Genomic DNA, 22,368 nt, shown 5'->3' on the forward strand with positions numbered 1-22,368 from the left:
GGAGTCCTCCCTTAGCTGAGGGGGGAGATGTGTCCTCCCCTCTACCCACCTCCATCCAGCCCAGCTCAGGACACCAGGACACCCATCCTCAAGAGCCCAGCCTCTGCACTCCAACCCCACCAGCCACACACATCCTCTCTTCAGCCAAGGATCCTAGATCTCTGACTCCTCACCTTGCACATCAGACTGAATACCCCCATTCTGGGAGAATCTCAGGTGACCTCTTTAAGCTACTTGGGTCCCTCCAGTCAGGCTACTAGTCTTTAAGCATTAGTCAGCATCCTTAGCCACATGATTGATTAACTAACTTTCTTTGTATATCTACAGATCATGTATTTTTTTCTAGAAGAGGGTACTGGCATTGGAAGGTGGAGAAGGAGTTTCCTGTGCTGTGTCTGTCTTCAAACCACATTCAGGTTGGCCTGCCTCCTGCTTCCAGGAGCTTCCTGCTTCCAGGAGCTTTGCTTCTGGTTTTCTAAGGATGTAAACAAAGACATTTAAGTCTTCTTACCATCCTTGCTTCTGTCAAAGCTCATTGCTTTCTATTAAGTTGGTTTCACAAATAACCATTGTTTTTAAATCTCAACTCGAGACTCCTTCACTGGTATAATTTTCAATTCTTCTTCTTCCAGGATGGTCTTCTTCTCTTAGTACCTTCCATTACAGGTTCTAGGAGAGAAGGTGATTACATGAGTGGTGTGCATACAAGGGTGGCTGTGTATTAGGCTAGAAAGTAAAAGACAAGAGATGATTGCCTTATGGCTGCTGTTTTTCTTTCTCTGCAAACCTCTTCTGATTGTAGCAGATTTACAGAGGCTTCAAGTATCCCAGTGTGTTAGGCATGATATTCCGGAAAGAAAACTCAATTAGGACCCCTTGTGAAGTAATGAAAATAAATATCAGGGTTTGGTACAAACACACCAAGTAGGGCCAAGGGTGGAAGGCAGCTACTTATATCTTGTTGAACTCTTTCAGAATTTGTGAACACACACACACACGCACACACACACACACACACACACACACACATGCACATGCACACACACACCATAACCAAAAAGTCAACTAAATATGCTCATCTTTATAGACCTACCGAGATAAATGTACCCCAATCTTTGGGGCATATTTCTACTCAAATTTAATATAGTAGGCACACACACATAACTCTCAATAAGATGCTTTATGAATGTAGTTATTTAGCCTTTTGCCTCTCTAAGTTCCTGACTGCAGGGTGGGACACAGTGATGGTAAATGAGAGAATGTGAGTATGAGCTTCCATGTGTCATTAAGTGTGTCTCTGAGTACATTCTACAAAACAAATAGAAATAGTATTTTAATTATTTACTGTTTCGAATTATCCATTGCCTTTTAATTACCTCTATGTCATCAAGTTACAATGATCATCTGTCCCTTACTGAGCAGTTACTTCATGCAGACTATAGCTCAGGGGTTAGCAGCAGGGACTTTGCTCAAACTTGGTATAAACCTAGCTTCACTTTTAATTTTGCACAAATGGCTTAACCTCTTTGAGCCTTTGTTTCAACTTTTGTAAAATGAGCACAACAATACTCACCTCACACAATTTTTGTATTAAATAGGTATTTATGTAAAGAGTTGGAAGAAAGTATACAGCATAGTACTCAGCGGTGACAGCTCTTATGTTCATTTGTGTGCTTTAGAAATATAAAGAAGTAAAACATAAAAGTGACATTCTTTTTCCTTAAGAGGTTTTTAAATCTCATCAATGACACAAGATAAATACATGGAGAGAGGAAGACCATGGAAACCTATAGCTCTTATTTAAGGCCTAAAATGCAACTTTTTTCTCCTATATCCAAGCTCCGTTTACAATTTTTAGCAGATTTCAATCTTCTAAGAAGATTGTTTTTATTCTGTCATTCATCACTCCTATGTGTTACCACTTGCATACACCATACGTCCATACCAACCTTTCACTTAACAAGTCGACTGGAGAACCCTTGGGATAAAAAAGATTTTGAGAGTTAATTGTGAGCATTTTCTATTTCTGGGCAGGAGCCTATCTGAGGCATTCCATACCCAAGTGAGAAAGCCATGCACACTGCAAGACAGCCTGCACCCTACTATCTTCCTAGGTCACGCTCTAATTTCAGAAAAATCTTCCTTCTATTCACTCTCAATCTGTTTTCCTTTAATTTGGCCTGTGTTTATCACTCATTCTGATTAGAGATGAGATACATTAATCCTCAAAACCTTAAGAAAATTCTCAAATTCCCATCTGGTAACATTATACCATTGTCTATCAGTTCAGGTCTCTGGCATTATAGGTCTCATATACTTTGTTATTGATCCATTATGAATCATCAAAAGATCCCTTAAAAAGCATTATTTGGGCTCAACATCACTCATCATCAAGGAAATACAAATCAAAATCACAATGAGACACCAATTTACACCAGTCAGAATGGCTAAAATTAACAACTCAGGGGATGACAGATGTTGGCGAGGATGCAGAGAAAGAGGAACACTTTTGCACTGCTTGTAGGAATGGAAATTGGTGCAGCCACTCTGGAAAATAGTATGGAGGCTCCTAAAACAATTAAAAATAAAAACTACCCTGCAACCCAGCAATTGCACTACTAGGTATTTATCCAAAGGATACAGGTGTGCTGTTTTAAAGGGGCACATGCACCCCAATGTTTATAGAAGCACTATCAACAATAGCCAAAGTATGGAAAGAGCCCAAATGTCCAACAACAGATGGATAAAGATGTAATATATATATATATATATATATATATATATATACACACAATGAAGTATTACTCAGTAATCAAAAAGAATGAAATCTTGCCATTTGCAACAACATGGTTGGAACTAGAGTGTATTATGCTAAGTGAAATTAGAGAAAGACAAATATCATATGATTTCACTCATTTGTGTAACTTAAGATATAAAACATAATCATAAGGGAAGGGAAGCAAAAATAATATAAAAACAGGGAGGGGGACAAAACATAAGAGACACTTAAATACAGAAACCAAACTGAGGGTTGCTGGAGGGGTTGTGTGTGTGGGATGGGCTAAATGGACAAGAGGCATGAGGGAAAACACTTGTTGGGATGAGCACTGGGTGTTATATGTAGGGGATGAATCATTGGATTCTACTCCTGAAATCATTATTGCACTGTATGCTAACTAACTTGGATGTAAATTTTTAAAGATAAATTAATTTTTAAAAAGTATTATTTGGGTCTCTACCAGGTTATAATCTATTATGCAGTCATCTTGTCTCTCCTTAAAGCTTTGAAAAATGAAAATATCCTAATTTTCAGGACAGATAGTTAAGAACTCCTATTTCAATTACCCCAACCTCCATAGTCTCAATTAGTATCATCAAGTTATCACTCATTTGATTAAGAGACAGTATAACCCTGAAGCAGGGCATGACCTAATATGACCTCCCCAGTCCCTTTCAGGCCATCATATGAAGTAGAGGTAGCAGAATGGGGAGCAGTCCCGGCTCCCACAATGCTTGCCCCAGGGGAGCTCCTGAGGACCAGGCTGACTCTAGTGTGGCCATGGCAGGCATTTTCACAAAGTGGACAGAACGCCAAACCCTGGCACAGTGACTTTTGTGGGAGGCCTGGGGACAGGAGGGCTTCCAGGGCCCATACTTCTCCCTCTTCTCCAAATTCAATTTTCCCAGCTTAGATCCCTTCTCTTGTGTTCCCAATTCCAAAATTTTCAGACCTCCTTAGTGCTCATCTGAGGCCACACACCTATCATGGATCATCTGAGGCCAGTGATTCTCAAACTGAAAGAGCATACAGATCACTTGGGAGCCTGTTAAAAACACAGTTTCTGATTCAGTAGGTCTGGGTTGGGCCTCAGATTCTGCATTTCTAACAAACTCGCAGGTGATACACATGCTGCTGGTCCATGGGCCATTCTTTGAAGAGAAGGATCTAGATGACTGTAGCAGTTACTACAAATGTCTCCCAGGAGGAGTCTATCTGTCCATCTCCTTCTGTCTGTCTCTCCTCCAGATGAAAATGAGAATCAGATCTCATCTTTTCCTGATTCAGGAATCTTGCTCCATGACACAATACACAATACAAACCTGGCTCATAAATTCCCTTCAAATGTGATAACACACATCTGCCACAAGAGTCTCAATCTTTCCTGACTCTTAAAGGTCCATGTAGCCTAGAAGTATTGTCCAATTTCTGTTCCAACTCACCTGTCCCTCTTTTATTTCCCAAATTGCTTCACAGAAATCCTCCTCCAGGAAGTCTCTCTTGACCAATACCTCATTCTCAGTTTTTACTCATACCTTCCCTTCCAAAGTAATGATGCTTCAATCACTTTTCAGTTACTAATTCCTCCAATTTCAGTGCAGTTTTCTCACCACTTGGGCTATAAATTCTCTCTCTCCAATTAATCTTAGATTCTCTCACAAGGTTTTTTTCATCAGTCCCTCAAAGAGCATCCAAAGGAGTTGGTAGGTATATGGGTAATCCTGCCTCTAGCAGGCTTCCCTGGACTGAATTACTCCCTTTTGGGAAGATGATAAATTCCATGAGTAAGAAATTAGCTTTCTATACCTCCCTCCTAAGGCAGGCCATATAGGTAAATATGGCAGAAAAACAGGGGCCTTTGTATGCCAAGCAAAAACTCTGTTTCAAAAAAGATACTTGTTTTGTGCACACTGGACATCTTCAGGTATTGCTTGGAGACAGGTAGCTTAGGTTGGGCCTTCTATCAATTTCAGTATCTAGGTTTCCCCACCAAATCCCATGGGAATAAATGGAGCAGGACTAGGGGAGGACATTTTAGGCATTCTCCTACCCCAGGGCTGTCTTTACCCTGTTGCTCTTTGAATGAATAACACTGCACTTACTTTTGGGTCAACAGGAAGGAGAGAACCTACTCTTTGTCCTGAACAAGACTCTACTCTGATGGAACAGACAGAAAAGTCACCAGAACTCAGGGAGAGCCACATATAGGCAAAACTAGAAGTGCCTGAGCACAGGTCTAGATGTTAAGTACTGATCCAGATACATTTCTAGATATAGTTCTGGATGGAGAGAAAGGCTGTTTCTCAAAGAAGTCTCCCAGAAGATAGTTTTAAAGGAGTAGCACACTGCTAGCCTGAAAGGAAGAAGAAATTTCTATACCCTGGAAATGTGTAAGGCTCAATTCAATTTAACATGAATTTATTAAATCCTCATTATATACTTGGTGCCCAGCTGGATTCTCTGGGGGAGTGAACAAAATATACTCCTAATGTATAATCTATGATAAGGGAATAAAATAAAGAAAATTAAGATACAGAGGTATTTTTTCTGTGGTATTGTATTTTTTATTTCCACTTTATTAAGGTATAATTGACATATAAAATTATAAGATATTTAAAGTGTAAATTGTGATGATTTGATATACATATACACTGTGAAATGATTTACCAAGATTCCCCCACTATGAAAGGATTAACAACGATATTTTAATGTAAATGTTTCATTAAATAAAGGTAAGGTTTCAAAGTGCACCTCTGTTTCCCTTGTTTCAACTTTACATGTGAAGATGCTTCAGCTGGAACTTTGGTTTTCAAAGTGATGTCTTTGGACCAGCAGTATCAGCATCACCTGGAAACTTGTTAGAAGTACAAGTTCTGGGCCCCACCCAGACCTGTTGAAATACAAACACCAGGGGCAGAGCCCAGCAATCTCTTGTCACAAGCCCTCCAGGTGAGGTGGCACCTGCTGAAATTTGAACACCACTAAGTATTCCTGGTCTTTCTCCAACCCCCTTCTCTCACTATGACTTTGGTGAGTTGAAGAGACAGCAGTGAACATGCCCATCTCAGCCCTTTCCAATCTTTTGTTGGCTTTCCTTTTTATTCAGCCCCAACCTGTCTAAAGGACACGTGCATTCCAACCTGCTCATACATGAGAAAATCTAATAAAATCAGATTCGAAAATCTAATAAAATCCCTCCTGTGATGGGAGGCAGGCAGTGTTCAACACTACTCGTGATGAGGAGTAAGTCTGTCTAGTGATTCAGGATTTGTAAGCCAAGTAGGCTAAGATCTAAAGCTGATGGTTTAATCATCTGTCTCTATGTCTTGATAATCCATTAGTTCCAAACATAGGAATAGAAAAGGGGATATTATTTATTGGACCTCTACAGCTCCAACAATGAGCTGTACTTAAAAGTGGCCAAAGTGAAGGTTCAGAGTGCATGCAATAGAGACCTATTTGGGAGAACAACAGGACACAGCCCCAGAGGAAATCCTAGAATTTTTTAAATGAGTGGAACTTTAGAAATGATCAGTTCTGACTCTCATGTTCAGATAAATAAGCAGAGCACTGAGGGAACTGAGAAGTTTGATCAAGGTCACATTACTAGTTAGTGGTAGAAACAAGACCAAGGACACTTGGCTCTCAGCCATGCACTTTCTGAGCAGGTGGACCCAAGAAGACAACAGTAGATAAATTTTAAAGTCCAATAATTCAGCTATCACTAAGTAGAAGAACAAACCCCAGGGATTTTCAGCAGGGTGGTGAGTTCAAATCCAAAGTCCTTTCTGCTCAGAGGAATGCTCTGGCTCCAATCCACTTATGCATGTTCTGTTGCCCCTCTAACAGCAAAGGGTCAAGCTACACAGCCTGCTCAGTTTGCTCTGAACACTGTTTTCTTTTCTTGTGCTTTTCCTTGTGTCCATCTCTCTGCCTACAATCTCTCCCTTCTACCCATATATGCAAAATCCTATCTGTTCTTGGAGAGAGCCAACTCAAATGCTATTCCTCTACCAATTGTTCTCTGATTTCACCAATCAACTCTTACCCCTGTGCCAACCCCATGTGATCATCCTCCCCTCTTAATTCCCAGGACAGTTTATTTTTATATTACTTATGATACCATACTCTATTTTGTGTTACAGCTACGCTGTGCCTCTCATAATATAATCAGCTTAAGGGCAGGGGTCACATTTCATCTCTTTTCTTTTGTCTTTTTCCAGTTTCTTTTATTTTTTATTTGAAATATTAATTAACATATAGTGTTGTTATAGAACTCTCAGGTGTAGAATATAATGATTCAAAAATTCTATACCTTTCTCAGTGTGCATCAAGATAAGGACACACTTAATTCCTTTTATCTATTTCACCCATGCCACCCACCTCTGCTCTGGTGTTTGTTATTGGTATTTAAGAGTTTGGGTGTGGTGTTTTGCCTTTTTTTTTTTTTTTTTTTTGCTTTGTTTGGTTGTTTTATGTCTTAAATCCCACATATGTTGAAAACATATGGTATTTGTCTTTCTGGGACTAACTTATTTTACTTAGCATTATACCTTCTATGTCTATTCTTTTTGCTACAAATGGGATATTTTCATTATTTTTTTGTTACTTAGTAATATTCCTGTGTGTGTGTGTGTGTGTGTGTGTGTGTGTGACATTTTCTTTATCCATTAGTCTATCAATGGATATTTGGGTTGCTACCCTATCCTATTGTAATTGTACTACAATAAACATAAATGTACAAATATCTTTTCAAATTCATGTAACTAAAGCTTTTGCACAGCAAAGGAAACCATCATCAAAACAAAACAGCAACCTAATGAATGATAGAAAATATTTACAAAAATATATCTCAAAAGGGATTAATATCTAAAATACATAATGAACTTACACAACTGTGCACAATGAAAACAAATAATCCAATTTAAAAATGGGCAGAGGACCTAAATACATATTTTCCCAACGTCTATTGGTAGACATACAGACGGTCAGTAGACACATGAAAAGATGCTCACCATTGCTAAACATCAGGAAAATGGATGTTAAAACCATAATGAGATATCACTTTATACCTGTAAGAATAGGCAAAATCAAAAAGATAAGAAATAACAAGTGTTGGCAAGGATGTGGAGAAAAAGGAAACTTCATACACTGTTGGTGGAATGTAAATAGGTGTAGCCACTGTGGAAAACAATATGCTTGTTCTGCAACTAATTCAAAATAGGACTGCCATATGATCCAGTGTTTTCCTTGCTACATATTTACCTTAAGATAACAAAAACACTTTCTCTAGTTTCTTTTAGTAATAATTGCTTTTTAATGTGTGTTTACTTTCCAGAGAGAAGGGAGTGAGGGGCAAAGAGAGGGAGAGATAGAGAATCCTAAGCAGGCCCCTCACTGTCATCACAGAGACTGACATAGGGCTCAATCCCACAAATTGTGAGATCATGATCTGAGCCAAAATCAAAAGTCAGAAGCTTAACTGACTGAGCCACCCAAGCGTCCCAATTAAAATTGTTTTAAGTGCAGCAAGCAGCTATAGACACAACTGAAAAATAGATAAAAAAAGTAGACAAGTTAAAAAAGCAAAAAAACAAAAACAAAAAAAAATCCTTCACTCCACAACAAATGCAAAGCTCTATTAACTTTCCCCCACCAATATGCTATGGGAGGCCTAGCTTTCCATGTATTCAAGACTACTCTCTATTGTTGTGCAGGGGGACCAGACTGCATTCAGGTGTGATGATGTCAAGCCAACTGTGTACACACACTGCTGAGTTCAAGGTCTACAGTTTTGGCCCTAACTTAAGTAAAGTTAAGCGACCCGGCTGTGTTGGATTCCATAGCTGAAGTAGATAGCAAACCCAATCAGCATCCAGACAGCAAATTGGGCCCAGGTGGCAGCTGTCATCTGCATCATAAGGTAAATATTCATGAAGATGCTCAGTAGTGGGAGGAGAGGCAGAGCAGGGACCTTAAAGTAAAGGGGACTGGAGCTCTGAGGCTGTCTCCAGATGACCCCAGTGAGCCCAGTGATGAGCATCAGGAGCACCACAACCACTGAAATCCACAGTGGGTCTCCAGAAAGCAGAACTGGCCACCGGGCCAGCACCAGGCAAAGAAGAGTGAGCAGCAGAGCAAGCAGTGAGGAGCAAACACGGACAATCCGGCCAGAGAGTGGAGTAGGTGTGGAGCTGCATGGAAAAAATAGTCCCTGTAGAGTCAGCTGTTCTGCTGAAGGTCTATTGTCCTCCTGCACCTCTGCTTTATTTCCCTCATTCTGCATCTCAGGCTGATATCGGAGGATGAGAACACTAACTGCCACCAGGGAGTAAGTCAGCAGGGTCACAATTGACCTGAGGTCCACAAGATCAGTGAGTCCAAAAAAGAATGTCATGATTGCTGCAATAATGCCAAAGATCACAGTGGCCACAATGCGGGTGTATGTGCCAGTATGGATCCTGGCAAGGACAGGGAACAGGAGGCCATCCTTCACCATCACATGTATTACCTGACGTATGGGGAACATAAAGCCCAAGAGGCTGGCAGAAAGACTACAGAGGAATCCAAAAGCTATAACATAGTAGGCAGGGGCCCAGCCAATAAGAAGAAATGCCTCAGGCAAGGTGCTCCCAGGTTGAATCTTGTAGTAAGGCACCATAAGCGTAAGTGCCGCAGAGACTCCAAAATACATCAAAGAGCTGATGAGTAGTGAAATCACAATCCCCATGGGAATGGAACGCTGGTGATTCTGGACTTCTTCAACTCTGGTAACAATATTGTCAAAACCAATAAATGCATAGAAACAGGTAGCTGCTCCACGGAGAATCCCCTCAAAGCCGAAAGGCACAAATCTTCCAGACCCCAGAGTCCCCAAGCTTGAGGTGTCATTGAACCCAGCCTTTACATAGTCTGCTTCTGTGAGCTTCCAGTTGTGCAGGTCCCCCTTAATGAAGCCAGAGGTGATGAAAAAAACAAGAACCAAAATTTTCAGCAGTGTGAACACTTTGGTAACAAGGAAAATCTCACTATTCCTCAAAGTCAGCAATCCAATGAATAACAACACAAGGCCCACAACAAAAAAGTCCAGATATTCTACAAAAACATGGGGAACATGGGGTGAGATGCTCTCACGCAGGGTCTGAGAGATCTCATTCCCAGGGAGGTTGTCAAAAACTAAGGTCCAGGCACAGGACACGATGGCTGTACCAGCAACAAAAAACAGAATGAGGTTCCAGCCAGTGATGAAAGCCCAGAGTTCACCTACAGTGACATAACTGTAGAGATATGCAGAGCCAGAATAGGGAACCCGGGCACCAAACTCTGCAAAACACAGCCCGGCCAACACAGAAGATAGACCGGCCATCAAAAAGCAGATCATAGTGGATGGTCCTGCTTGATTGCTGGCCACCTCACAAGCCAGGACATACACACCTACACCCACTGTGTGACCCAAACCCAGGGCCACTAAATCCAGAGTGTTCAGGCTTCTGGTAGGGGCAGCTTCAGCCATGTCTTGCTGCAGGATACGTCTGCGTATCAGCTTTTGACCAAATCTGTGAAATGCCTGACATAGCATTGTGGCTGGAGTTGAAGAGGATTCTAGGGTCAGCACTGTAGCAAGCCCAGAAATCCAAGAGTCTCAGATTAGATTCCGTGAGGCTAGTTAAGCCTAGTTGGGTTGGGGATGCTGACTTCTGTTGCTCAGGCTTCAAATCTGCTGCTTCATACTTCATTAGGTATGTGTTATCCCTCCATAATGCCTAGTAAACAATAAGTATTTAATGAACAATAATGCTCAAACAATAAACCAAAGTTCAGAAGTTTCATTTCACTTTTTGCAGCCCAAATGTCACAGAAACTGATAGCAAAGGACATCATAGAAAAATCAACTTTGCTTTCCCCCCCAAAAAGTGCAAAATATCTCCCAACATGCTTTTTTTAATGAACTACATGATACAATCCAATTGGTTTCCACTAGCATGTAGTTCCATGTACTAATTAAGCTGTAAGACACAAAGCAAGGTATGAATTTGTTGTGCAATAATTTACACATGAGACATTGGTGTAGTGCTTAAGCATGAGTTAAGACACATTAATTCACAGACTAGAGGGCTTTGTTACAATTACAGAATCATTTTTTAAAATGTTTATTTATTGGGTGGCCTGGATGGCTCAGTCAGTTAAGTGTCTGACTCTTGAATTTGTCTCAGGTCATGATTTCATGGTTGTGAGATCAGGCCCTGCAAAAATAGAAAAGCCATTTTATGAATCCTGACATTCAAGAAACCTCACCCGAAGCAACCAGACAAAAATTAACTACAACTTTCATGCCCACAGTTATGAGAGTGCAGTGGGCAGCGAGAAAAGAAATAAGTCTCCTAGCTCAGTAGCTCAACCAACACAATTCCTTCTGTCTTCTCCCTCTCTGGATTCCAGGAGAGAAGGTGAGCTCACTTCTGCTCACCTTGTGCTATGTAAACACCCTGCACCAGCCATCTGCGATGTCAGCTGCCAGCTGCTGGGAGACCCTCCCCTGCTCTGTGAGCTTGTATTAAAACACTCACTTGTAAATCCCTATTAATTTTGCACAAGGAATTTTTGTTTGCTTGTTTGTTTTTGTTTTTGTTTTTCAAGTTGTCTCCATGTCCAGTGTCTGTGTGGGGCCCAACATGGGGCTTGCAAAGTGTTGAGATTAAGATCTGAGCCAAGATTAAGAGACAGACTCTCAACCAACTGAGCCACCCAGGTGCCCCTACAGGAGTTATTTTTAACTGGCTCAAACTATTTTCTGAATATGTCAACAAGCCCTGCATGTGGTTCCTCCTTCCTCCTCTTCCCTGGCTGCTATTCAAATAAGCCCCTCTTCAAGGGGAGCAAGGTTTTGGGTGAACAATTCACAGCAATACCCCAGAAGTGCATAGTGGAGAACATAGAAAACAAAGTTTGCAGCTCCACTCTCCTCTCAACTCAGGCTTTGGTTTTGAGAGAATTTTAGAAAAGGTTGACAGATGTTTTTTTGTTTTTTTTTTAATTTTTAATTTTTTTTATTTTTTAATATATGAAATTTACTGTCAAATTGGTTTCCATACAACACCCAGTGCTCATCCCAAAAGGTGCCCTCCTCAATACCCATCACCCACCCTGTCCTCCCTCCCACCCTGCCCTCCCTCCCACCCCCCATCAACCCTCAGTTTGTTCTCAGATTTTTAACAGTCACTAATGCTTTGGCTCTCTCCCACTCTAACCTCTTTTTTTTTTTTTTTTCCTTCCCCTCCCCCATGGGTTTCTGTTATGTTTCTCAGGATCCACATAAGAGTGAAACCATATGGTATCTGTCTTTCTCTGTATGGCTTATTTCACTTAGCATCACACTCTCCAGTTCCATCCATGTTGCTACAAAAGGCCATATTTCATTTTTTCTCATTGCCACGTAGTATTCCATTGTGTATATAAACCACAGTTTCTTTATCCATTCATCAGTTGATGGACATTTAGGCTCTTTCCATAATTTGGCTATTGTTGAGAGTGCCGCTATAAACATTGGGGTACAGGTGCCCCTATGCATCAGTACTCCTGTATCCCTTGGATAAATTCCTAGCAGTGCTATTGCTGGGTCATAGGGTAGGTCTATTTTTAATTTTCTGAGGAACCTCCACACTGCTTTCCAGAGCGGCTGCACCAATTTGCATTCCCACCAACAGTGCAAGAGGGTTCCCGTTTCTCCACATCCTCTCCAGCATCTATAGTCTCCTGATTTCTTCATTTTGGCCACTCTGACTGGCGTGAGGTGGTATCTGAGTGTGGTTTTGATTTGTATTTCCCTGATAAGGAGCGACGTTGAACATCTTTTCATGTGCCTGTTGGCCATCCGGATGTCTTCTTTAGAGAAGTGTCTATTCATGTTTTCTGCCCATTTCTTCACTGGGTTATTTGTTTTTCGGGTGTGGAGTTTGATGAGCTCTTTATAGATTTTGGATACTAGCCCTTTGTCTGATGTGTCATTTGCAAATATCTTTTCCCATTCCGTTGGTTGCCTTTTAGTTTTGTTGGTTGTTTCCTTTGCTGTGCAGAAGCTTTTTATCTTCATAAGGTCCCAGTAATTCACTTTTGCTTTTAATTCCCTTGCCTTTGGGGATGTGCCGAGTAAGAGATTGCTACGGCTGAGGTCAGAGAGGTCTTTTCCTGCTTTCTCCTCTAAGGTTTTGATGGTTTCCCGTCTCACATTCAGGTCCTTTATCCATTTTGAGTTTATTTTTGTGAATGGTGTGAGAAAGTGGTCTAGTTTCAACCTTCTGCATGTTGCTGTCCAGTTCTCCCAGCACCATTTGTTAAAGAGACTGTCTTTTTTCCATTGGATGTTCTTTCCTGCTTTGTCAAAGATGAGTTGGCCATACGTTTGTGGGTCTAGTTCTGGGGTTTCTATTCTATTCCATTGGTCTATGTGTCTGTTTTTATGCCAATACCATGGTGTCTTGATGATGACAGCTTTGTAGTAGAGGCTAAAGTCTGGGATTATGATGCCTCCTGCTTTGGTCTTCTTCTTCAAAATTACTTTGGCTATTCGGGGCCTTTTGTGGTTCCATATGAATTTTAGGATTGCTTGTTCTAGTTTCGAGAAGAATGCTGGTGCAATTTTGATTGGGATTGCATTGAATGTGTAGATAGCTTTGGGTAGTATTGACATTTTGACAATATTTATTCTTCCAATCCATGAGCAGGGAATGTCTTTCCATTTCTTTATATCTTCTTCAATTACCTGCATAAGCTTTCTATAGTTTTCAGCATACAGATCTTTTACATCTTTGGTTAGATTTATTCCTAGGTATTTTATGCTTCTTGGTGCAATTGTGAATGGGATCAGTTTCTTCATTTGTCTTTCTGTTGCTTCATTGTTAGTGTATAAGAATGCAACTGATTTCTGCACATTGATTTTGTATCCTGCAACTTTGCTGAATTCATGTATCAGTTCTAGCAGACTTTTGGTGGAGTCTATCGGATTTTCCATGTATAATATCATGTCATCTGCAAAAAGCGAAAGCTTGACTTCATCTTTGCCAATTTTGATGCCTTTGATTTCCTTTTGTTGTCTGATTGCTGATGCTAGAACTTCCAGCACTATATTAAACAGCAGCGGTGACAGTGGGCATCCCTGTCGTGTTCCTGATCTCAGGGAAAAAGCTCTCAGTTTTTCCCCGTTGAGGATGATGTTAGCTGTGGGCTTTTCATAAATGGCCTTTATGATCTTTAAGTATGTTCCTTCTATCCCGACTTTCTCAAGGGTTTTTATTAAGAAAGGGTGCTGGATTTTGTCAAAGGCCTTTTCTGCATCGATTGACAGGATCATATGGTTCTTCTCTTTTTTTTTGTTAATGTGATGTATCACGTTGATCGATTTGCGAATGTTGAACCAGCCCTGCATCCCAGGAATGAATCCCACTTGATCATGGTGAATAATTCTTTTTATATGCTGTTGAATTCGATTTGCTAGTATCTTATTAAGAATTTTTGCATCCATATTCATCAGGGATATTGGCCTGTAGTTCTCTTTTTTTACTGGGTCTCTGTCTGGTTTAGGAATCAAAGTAATACTGGCTTCATAGAATGAGTCTGGAAGTTTTCCTTCCCTTTCTATTTCTTGGAATAGCTTGAGAAGGATAGGTATTATCTCTGCTTTAAATGTCTGGTAGAACTCCCCTGGGAAGCCATCTGGTCCTGGACTCTTATTTGTTGGGAGATTTTTGATAACCGATTCAATTTCTTCGCTGGTTATGGGTCTGTTCAAGCTTTCTATTTCCTCCTGATTGAGTTTTGGAAGAGTGTGGGTATTTAGATATTTGTCCATTTCTTCCAGTTTGTCCAATTTGCTGGCATATAATTTTTCATAGTATTCCCTGATAATTGTTTGTATCTCTGAGGGATTGGTTGTAATCATTCCATTTTCATTCATGATTTTATCTATTTGGGTCATCTCCCTTTTCTTTTTGAGAAGCCTGGCTAGAGGTTTGTCAATTTTGTTTATTTTTTCAAAAAACCAACTCTTGGTTTCGTTGATCTGCTCTACAGTTTTTTTAGATTCTATATTGTTTATTTCTGCTCTGATCTTTATTATTTCTCTTCTTCTGCTGGGTTTAGGCTGCCTTTGCTGTTCTGCTTCTATTTCCTTTAGGTGTGCTGTTAGATTTTGTATTTGGGATTTTTCTTGTTTCTTGAGATAGGCCTGGATTGCAATGTATTTTCCTCTCAGGACTGCCTTCGCTGCATCCCAAAGCGTTTGGATTGTTTTATTTTCATTTTCGTTTGTTTCCATATATGTTTTAATTTCTTCTCTAATTGCCTGGTTGACCCACTCATTCGTTAGTAGGGTGTTCTTTAACCTCCATGCTTTTGGAGGTTTTCCAGACTTTTTCCTGTGGTTGATTTCAAGCTTCATAGCATTGTGGTCTGAAAGTATGCATGGTATAATTTCAATTCTTGTAAACTTATGAAGGGCTGTTTTGTGACCCAGTATATGATCTATCTTGGAGAATGTTCCATGTGCACTCGAGAAGAAAGTATATTCTGTTGCTTTGGGATGCAGAGTTCTAAATATATCTGTCAAGTCCATCTGATCCAATGTATCATTCAGGGCCCTTGTTTCTTTATTGACTGTGTGTCTAGATGATCTATCCATTTCTGTAAGTGGGGTGTTAAAGTCCCCTGCAATGACCACATTCTTATCAATAAGGTTGCTTATGTTTATGAGTAATTGTTTTATATATCTGGGGGCTCGGGTATTTGGTGCATAGACATTTATAATAGTTAGCTCTTCCTGGTGGATAGACCCTGTGATTATTATATAATGCCCTTCTTCATCTCTTGTTACAGCCTTTAATTTAAAGTCTAGTTTGTCTGATATAAGTATGGCTACTCCAGCTTTCTTTTGGCTTCCAGGAGCATGATAAATAGTTCTCCATCCCCTCACTCTCAATCTAAAGGTGTCCTCAGATCTAAAATGAGTCTCTTGTAGACAGCAAATAGATGGGTCTTGTTTTTTTATCCATTCTGATACCCTATGTCTTTTAGTTGGCGCATTTAATCCATTTACATTCAGTGTTATTATAGAAAGATATGGGTTTAGAGTCATTGTGATGTCTGTATGTTTTATGCTTGTAGTGATGTCTCTGGTACTTTGTCTCACAGGATCCCCCTTAGGATCTCTTGTAGGGCTGGTTTCGTGGTGACAAATTCCTTCAGTTTTTGTTTGTTTGGGAAGACCTTTATCTCTCCTTCTATTCTAAATGACAGACTTGCTGGATAAAGGATTCTCGGCTGCATATTTTTTCTGTTTAGCACACTGTAGATATCGTGCCAAGCCTTTCTGGCCTGCCAAGTTTCAAAGGAGAGATCAGTCACGAGTCTTATAGGTCTCCCTTTATATGTGAGGGCACGTTTATCCCTTGCTGCTTTCAGAATTTTCTCTTTATCCTTGTATTTTGCCAGTTTCACTATGATATGTCGTGCAGAAGATCGATTCAAGTTACGTCTGAAGGGAGTTCTCTGTGCCTCTTGGATTTCGATGCCTTTTTCCTTCCCCAGTTCAGGGAAGTTCTCAGCTATAATTTGTTCAAGTACCCCTTCAGCACCCTTCCCTCTCTCTTCCTCCTCTGGGATACCAATTATGCATATATTATTTTTTTTTAGTGTATCACTTAGTTCTCTAATTTTCCCCTCATACTCCTGGATTTTTTTATCTCTCTTTCTTTCAGCTTCCTCTTTCTCCATAACTTTATCTTCTAGTTCACCTATTCTCTCCTCTGCCTCTTCAAGCCGAGCCATCGTGGATTCCATTTTGTTTTGCAATTCGTTTAAAGCGTTTTTCAACTCCTCGTGACTGTTCCTTAGTCCCTCGATCTTTGTGGCAAGAGATTCTCTGCTGTCCTGTATACTGTTTTCAAGCCCAGCGATTAATTTTATGACTATTATTCTAAATTCACTTTCTGTTATATTATTTAAATCCTTTTTGATCAGTTCATTAGCTGTTGTTATTTCCTGGAGATTCTTCTGAGGGGAATTCTTCCGTTTGGTCATTTTGGAGAGTCCTGGAGTGGTGAGGACCTGCAGGGCACTTCCCCTGTGCTGTGGTGTATAACTGGAGTTAGTGGGCGGGGCCGCAGTCCGACCCGATGTCTGCCCCCAGCCCACTGCTGGGGCCACAGTCAGACTGGTGTGTGCCTTCTCTTCCCCTCTCCTAGGGGCGGGATTCACTGTGGGGTGGCGTGTCCCGTCTGGGCTACTTGCACACTGCCAGGCTTGTGTTGCTGGGGATCTGGCGTCTTAGCTGGGGTGGGTAGGCAAGGTGCACGGGGGCTGGAGGGGCAGGCTTAGCTCGCTTCTCCTTAGGTGATCCACTTCAGGAGGAGCCCTGTGGCAGCAGGAGGGAGTCAGATCCGCTGCCGGAGTTTTGGCTCCGCAGAAGCACAGAGTTGGGTGTTTGCGCGGAGCGAGCAAGTTCCCTGGCAGGAACTGGTTCCCTTTGGGATTTTGGCTGGGGGATGGGCGGGGGAGATGGCGCTGGCGCCTTTGTTCCCCGCCAAGCTGAGCTCTGCCGTCCGGGGGCTCAGCAGCTCTCCCTCCCTTTGTCCTCCAGCCTTCCCGCTTTCCGAGCAGAGCTGTTAACTTATGACCTCCCAGACGCTAAGTCGCGCTTGCTGTCGGAACACAGTCCGTCCGGCCCCTCCGCTTTTGCCAGCCAGACTCGGGGGCTCTGCTTGGCCGGCGAGCCGCCCCTCCGCCCCGGCTCCCTCCCGCCAGTCCGTGGAGCGCGCACCGCCTCGCCGCCCTTCCTACCCTCTTCCGTGGGCCTCTAGTCTGCGCTTGACTCCGGAGACTCCGTTCTGCTAATCCTCTGGCGGTTTTCTGGGTTCTTTAGGCAGGTGTAGGTGGAATCTAAGTGATCGGCAGGACGCGCTGTGAGCCCCGCGTCCTCCTACGCCGCCATCTTCCGGAACCCCCGACAGATGTTTTTAAAGAAGGAAGGAACAAGTCATATTTGAAAAGTGTTCCTTTTAGATGCTTAAAAGGAACCTTGGGTTATGAGTCAGACCTTCTGTCTACAAATCCATCTAGACTCTTTATTTTCCACCCACCAGTTCCAATGTTGTGATTTACCAACAAGCATATGAGATAGATAAGATAGATAAGGAGTAAATTCTTCACTCATGGAACTTTTCTACACTATAAATGTGACTGGTGTGCCCCCACCCACCCCTAGGCTTTAAACCCTTCAGTGGTTCCCACTGTCCTTCCTTCATAATCCTTCTTTCGTCGTCTGATCTGTGCTGATTCTTCCAGCCTCATCCCCTGCCCAGTTCCTGCTCCAGCTGTGAAATTCTATACTCACCCTACCTTCCTGCCTCTAATGGTTTCTAGGCCCCTTCACATAGCTAACCCCCACTTGTCTTTCAGTTCTCGACTCAAAAGTTGCTGTTTCAGAAAGCCTCCCCTGACACTTATGCCGCCCTTTTTATGTGCTCTCATAGCACCGGGATTATCCCATGTGCCATTTATCTTAATGTAGCAAAATTCCAGTCAACTGCCTTTCTCCTCCATCAGACTGTGACTTAGGTGCTTAATAAGTATTTGTTGAACAAATGTACAAACAGAGAAGAGAAACCCAAAAGAGCACATAATGCAGAATTCCTGTCTACTTGACTTTGAAATACATACTTTGTAGTCAAGCAACCTTTATAAACCTGGCTCAGGTAAACATATAAATGGTACTTTATTCCTTGCAGATGACAATCAAAACAAAAGGTGTGGAGAGAAAACCACCGGTGATGAGCCACACATTGGTGATAATGAATGCTTGGCTTTGAGGACACTGTTTTAAAAATAAAAGACAGCTGGGGGTTACAGGCAACCAACCACCCACGTCCAGTTAGAGATTACCTACTTTTTTGAAGGCATCACACTCAGGCCTTATAATATAGATGGGATGTCCTAACACAGAGGTTCTCAGTTTGGGGGACACAGGGAGGCATAATGAAGACACCTGGGGACATTTTCAAACTTCAGATCCTCTCTAGACACTCTTGCCCAACTAATACTGTACTTCCCATGACTGGTCTAAACCACCCCAGCTGACAAGACATTGTCCTAAATTTCAACAAGAGATTTTAAAAGCTTCCTTCACAAGAAGGTGGTACAGTTTAGTAGTTCGGGGTAAAGCTCTGCAGGAGTAAAGCTCTGCTCAAACTTGCAACTCAACTTGCAACTCAACCTCACACCTGATAACTCTGGACAAATTAGTTCACCTATCAGGGACTTAGTTTCTACAACAGTCAAATGGGAGTAAAAGTAACTACTTCATAGGGTACTTGTGAGGAGTAAGAGAAATGATGCCTATAAAGTGCTTAGCTCAGTGCCTAGCATACAATATGTACATAATATAATATAATATAATCTACCTAATATTTAATGTTGGATTCTTATCTAAAGTCCCCAAACATTGAAAAACAATCAGCCTTTCTAAATAACTGGCATCAACATTGAAACTCAAGCCTGTTTGATAGCCATCATGAACGAAGGAAAACTTTTTTTTTCCGTTTAATTTTACTTGAAATGCTAAGGACTCTAATTAGACACTCTCATACATGCTGGTGCTAAACTGTATGCTGTCCTAGGCTTACTAAGTTCAACCAGATATAAAAATATGTGAGGCTCAAATATAATTATAATAATAATAATAGTAATAGTAATAAAATCTTTCCCTGTGGTTGCCTCATCTTATTTCCAGAAGAGGCAGTGGTCAGCACTGTATTGGTAAGAACAATGAATATTATATCAGAAATTTTGGATTTGAGTGCTGGCTCTTCTACTTCACTATACAAACGAGCATAATTTGCTTAAGCTTCAGTTTCCTCATCCACAAGAAAAATTAACTTCACTTCCCTTGCTGGATCAACATGAAAATTGGATGAGAAAATATAAATCATGATGCACTCCTTAGGGCAGTGTAACTGGGGCCACTATCCTGAAGCACAGCCTTGGTGGAATTAAGATGCACACACCCTCCTACCCCACAATCCTTCACCGGGGTAAACACTCCAAGGAAACTCTCCTGAATCCATAAGGAGGCCCATACGAGCATGTTCATCACAGTACTACGGTGGTAGCAAGAAGTTGGAGCTATGCCAGTATCTGTTACTAGTGGAATATATAAGTAAAATGTGCCATATGCACACAATGAAATACTACACAACAGTCAGGAATAATAAAGTAGATTTACAAGCAGCAACATGGGTAAATCTCAGAAACAATGTTAGGTAATGTAATTGAAGCATATGAGGTGTATAGCACAATGCCATTTATCTACATTTAAAAACAGGCAAAAAATGTCATATATTTGTCAAGGATATATATATATATATATATATATATATATATATATATATATATATCTGTTAAAAATGTTACATCATTCCTCTAATCACAGTCTCCCACAGGTTTCCATTTCCATTCAGATTAGAAGCCAAAGTCTGCATTTACAATGGACTACAAAGTCCAAGAGTATTTGTCACTGATGTTGGTAACTCTCAGCCTCCGCTTCTCTCTCTTTTCAGTTATTTTTTTCTAACCTCTGGCCTCTAACCATTCTGGCCTCCTAACATACCAGATAAGACCTTACATCAGGGCTTTTGTATTGGCTGTCCCCTATAACTGTACCACTTGGGACCCAGATATCCACATGGATGCTTCCTTACTGCATTTGATGACATAGCATATGTATAGCTCAGCTTTCATCAATTACTCCATAAAAAATTCAATCCCCCCAACTACCCACAACATATCTTATTCCTCTGTCCTTCCCCCCTCCCAGCACTTATCACAATTTAAGGTAGTATATGTTTTAGTTATTTGGCCATGATGTTTCACTCTAAAAGAATATAAGCCCCATGAAACACATTTTTTTTTTTTTTGCTTCTGGCTATATTCCATGCATCTACAACTGTACCTGACACATAGTCAATATTGTGTGTTGAGTGGATGAATGTATCTAAATGCATATGTAGAGCATGGACCAGAACGGTATTTGTTAAATACACTAAAGCAAGTGCCTTCACTAAAGGTGGGAAATGATAATAGAGATCCAGATGAAAGGGGAGATAACATGCATTGATACAGGGCCTTACAGAAAGCAATGGTGCAAACAGCCATGACTGAGGAAGGGTGGACTCCACACTGTGCACTTCAGGTTCAACAAAGGAATTGCATGAGGTGATGTTGTGAGAGGAACTGGTTCAGAACCTGATAAATGGCAGGCACTCAACAGATTTATACTGAAGGAGGATCAAAATCTGTAATTATCAGGTATAGAGAATACAGAGAAGGAATGCCTGCTAGAAAGAGGCTGGAGAACAAGGGAAGATGGGGCACCCCTCCCACCAGTTCCCTCTGAACCCATTTCCCTTTTCCCAAATCCTCTTTCTCCTTCATCTCCTTCATCTGTCTCTGGAGGCTCATTACTGAGCACTAAGGATGTTTGTACCATGTTTGTCTCTCTGGGGAACCATCCACAGTCACCTACCTCCCAAGAAAGACACAACAGTGGTTCTTAACATTTGTTGAATCACAGAGCCCTCTGATGTTGGCCACCCTGAAATAATGTCCTACACTCTCCTGAAGTCCATCAGTGGACCATGAGCCAGAATCCCAGAGGAGGACCACCTGAATGGTAGGGTGGGAGAGGGGTAAGGCTTTTGATAATTTCTGTTCCCCTCAACTTTGTTGTGCAGGGTGGTCCTTGTGCTTTTTCACTTTTACTGAAGATGAGTGACAGTGGGCTACAGACAAAATATGAAGATACCAGAGAACCAACCCAAAGAACAAAACATCTGGGAATTAAATAATCATATTTTATGACTCCAACAGAAGCAGGCAGAACAAACAGATGAACAAGCAAACTTACAGAAGAGAAGGCAAATCCATGACTGGGAATCCTGAAAGAGCCTACCACAAATCAAGTTTATAACAACACAGAGAAACATCATCCTCAAATGCCATGTCCAAAAATGCCCTTTCTCTGTGAAATAATCTGCAATTATTCCAATAGTTCATATTCAGTCCAGACCCTCTGACCCAGCTGTCAGAATCCCACCCTAATTCTCCCCCTTCCTTCAGACCCCTTTCCTAACTCAGCTTCTCACATCCTGACTTACCCTTCCTGGGATGAGCCTCTGGCCTGAGTAAGTACCTTCCCTGCCAAGGATACCCTCCTCACTCCTTTCTGTCCAGTCTTGACCTTCTGGCTCTTCCCAACTCTATTTTACAACCTTTCCACCCACAGTCCTAAGCCATCCTGACTGGTCCCCATCTCCAAACCCTATCTGCCTGCCAGAACTTAGTGCCCATCCTGACACTTAGCTGAAACTAATTTTCCCCTCTGTTAGCTGGTATCCTGGGTTTGTCATTTAAATTCCTTTAATGCCTAAAAGCTTCCAGAAGGGACAGGATCCATACATTTCCTCCTTCTGAATTCCACACTCCTACCTCCAATTCTCACTACTCAGACAAGGATCTGCTCATATTTGTACCAAGCAACCAAAAGA

General features: G+C 41.4%; 1 protein-coding gene across 1 annotated transcript; it reads right to left on the bottom strand.

The window, feature by feature from the left end:
- Positions 1 to 597: 597 nt before the first annotated feature.
- LOC122224328 (cationic amino acid transporter 3-like) lies at positions 598 to 21,815 on the bottom strand. Its single transcript, XM_042945997.1, has 3 exons — positions 21,729 to 21,815; positions 9,291 to 10,542; positions 598 to 669 (listed from the first exon to the last, which is right to left on the bottom strand). Exons 2-3 carry the CDS (start codon positions 10,356 to 10,358, stop codon positions 661 to 663), a joined length of 1,077 nt encoding a protein of 358 aa, XP_042801931.1. The 5' UTR covers positions 10,359 to 10,542; positions 21,729 to 21,815; the 3' UTR covers positions 598 to 660.
- Between the last annotated feature and the right edge of the window lie 553 nt (positions 21,816 to 22,368).

The sequence above is a fragment of the Panthera leo genome, chromosome B4, assembly GCF_018350215.1.
Source record: "Panthera leo isolate Ple1 chromosome B4, P.leo_Ple1_pat1.1, whole genome shotgun sequence".
NCBI lineage: Eukaryota > Metazoa > Chordata > Mammalia > Carnivora > Felidae > Panthera > Panthera leo.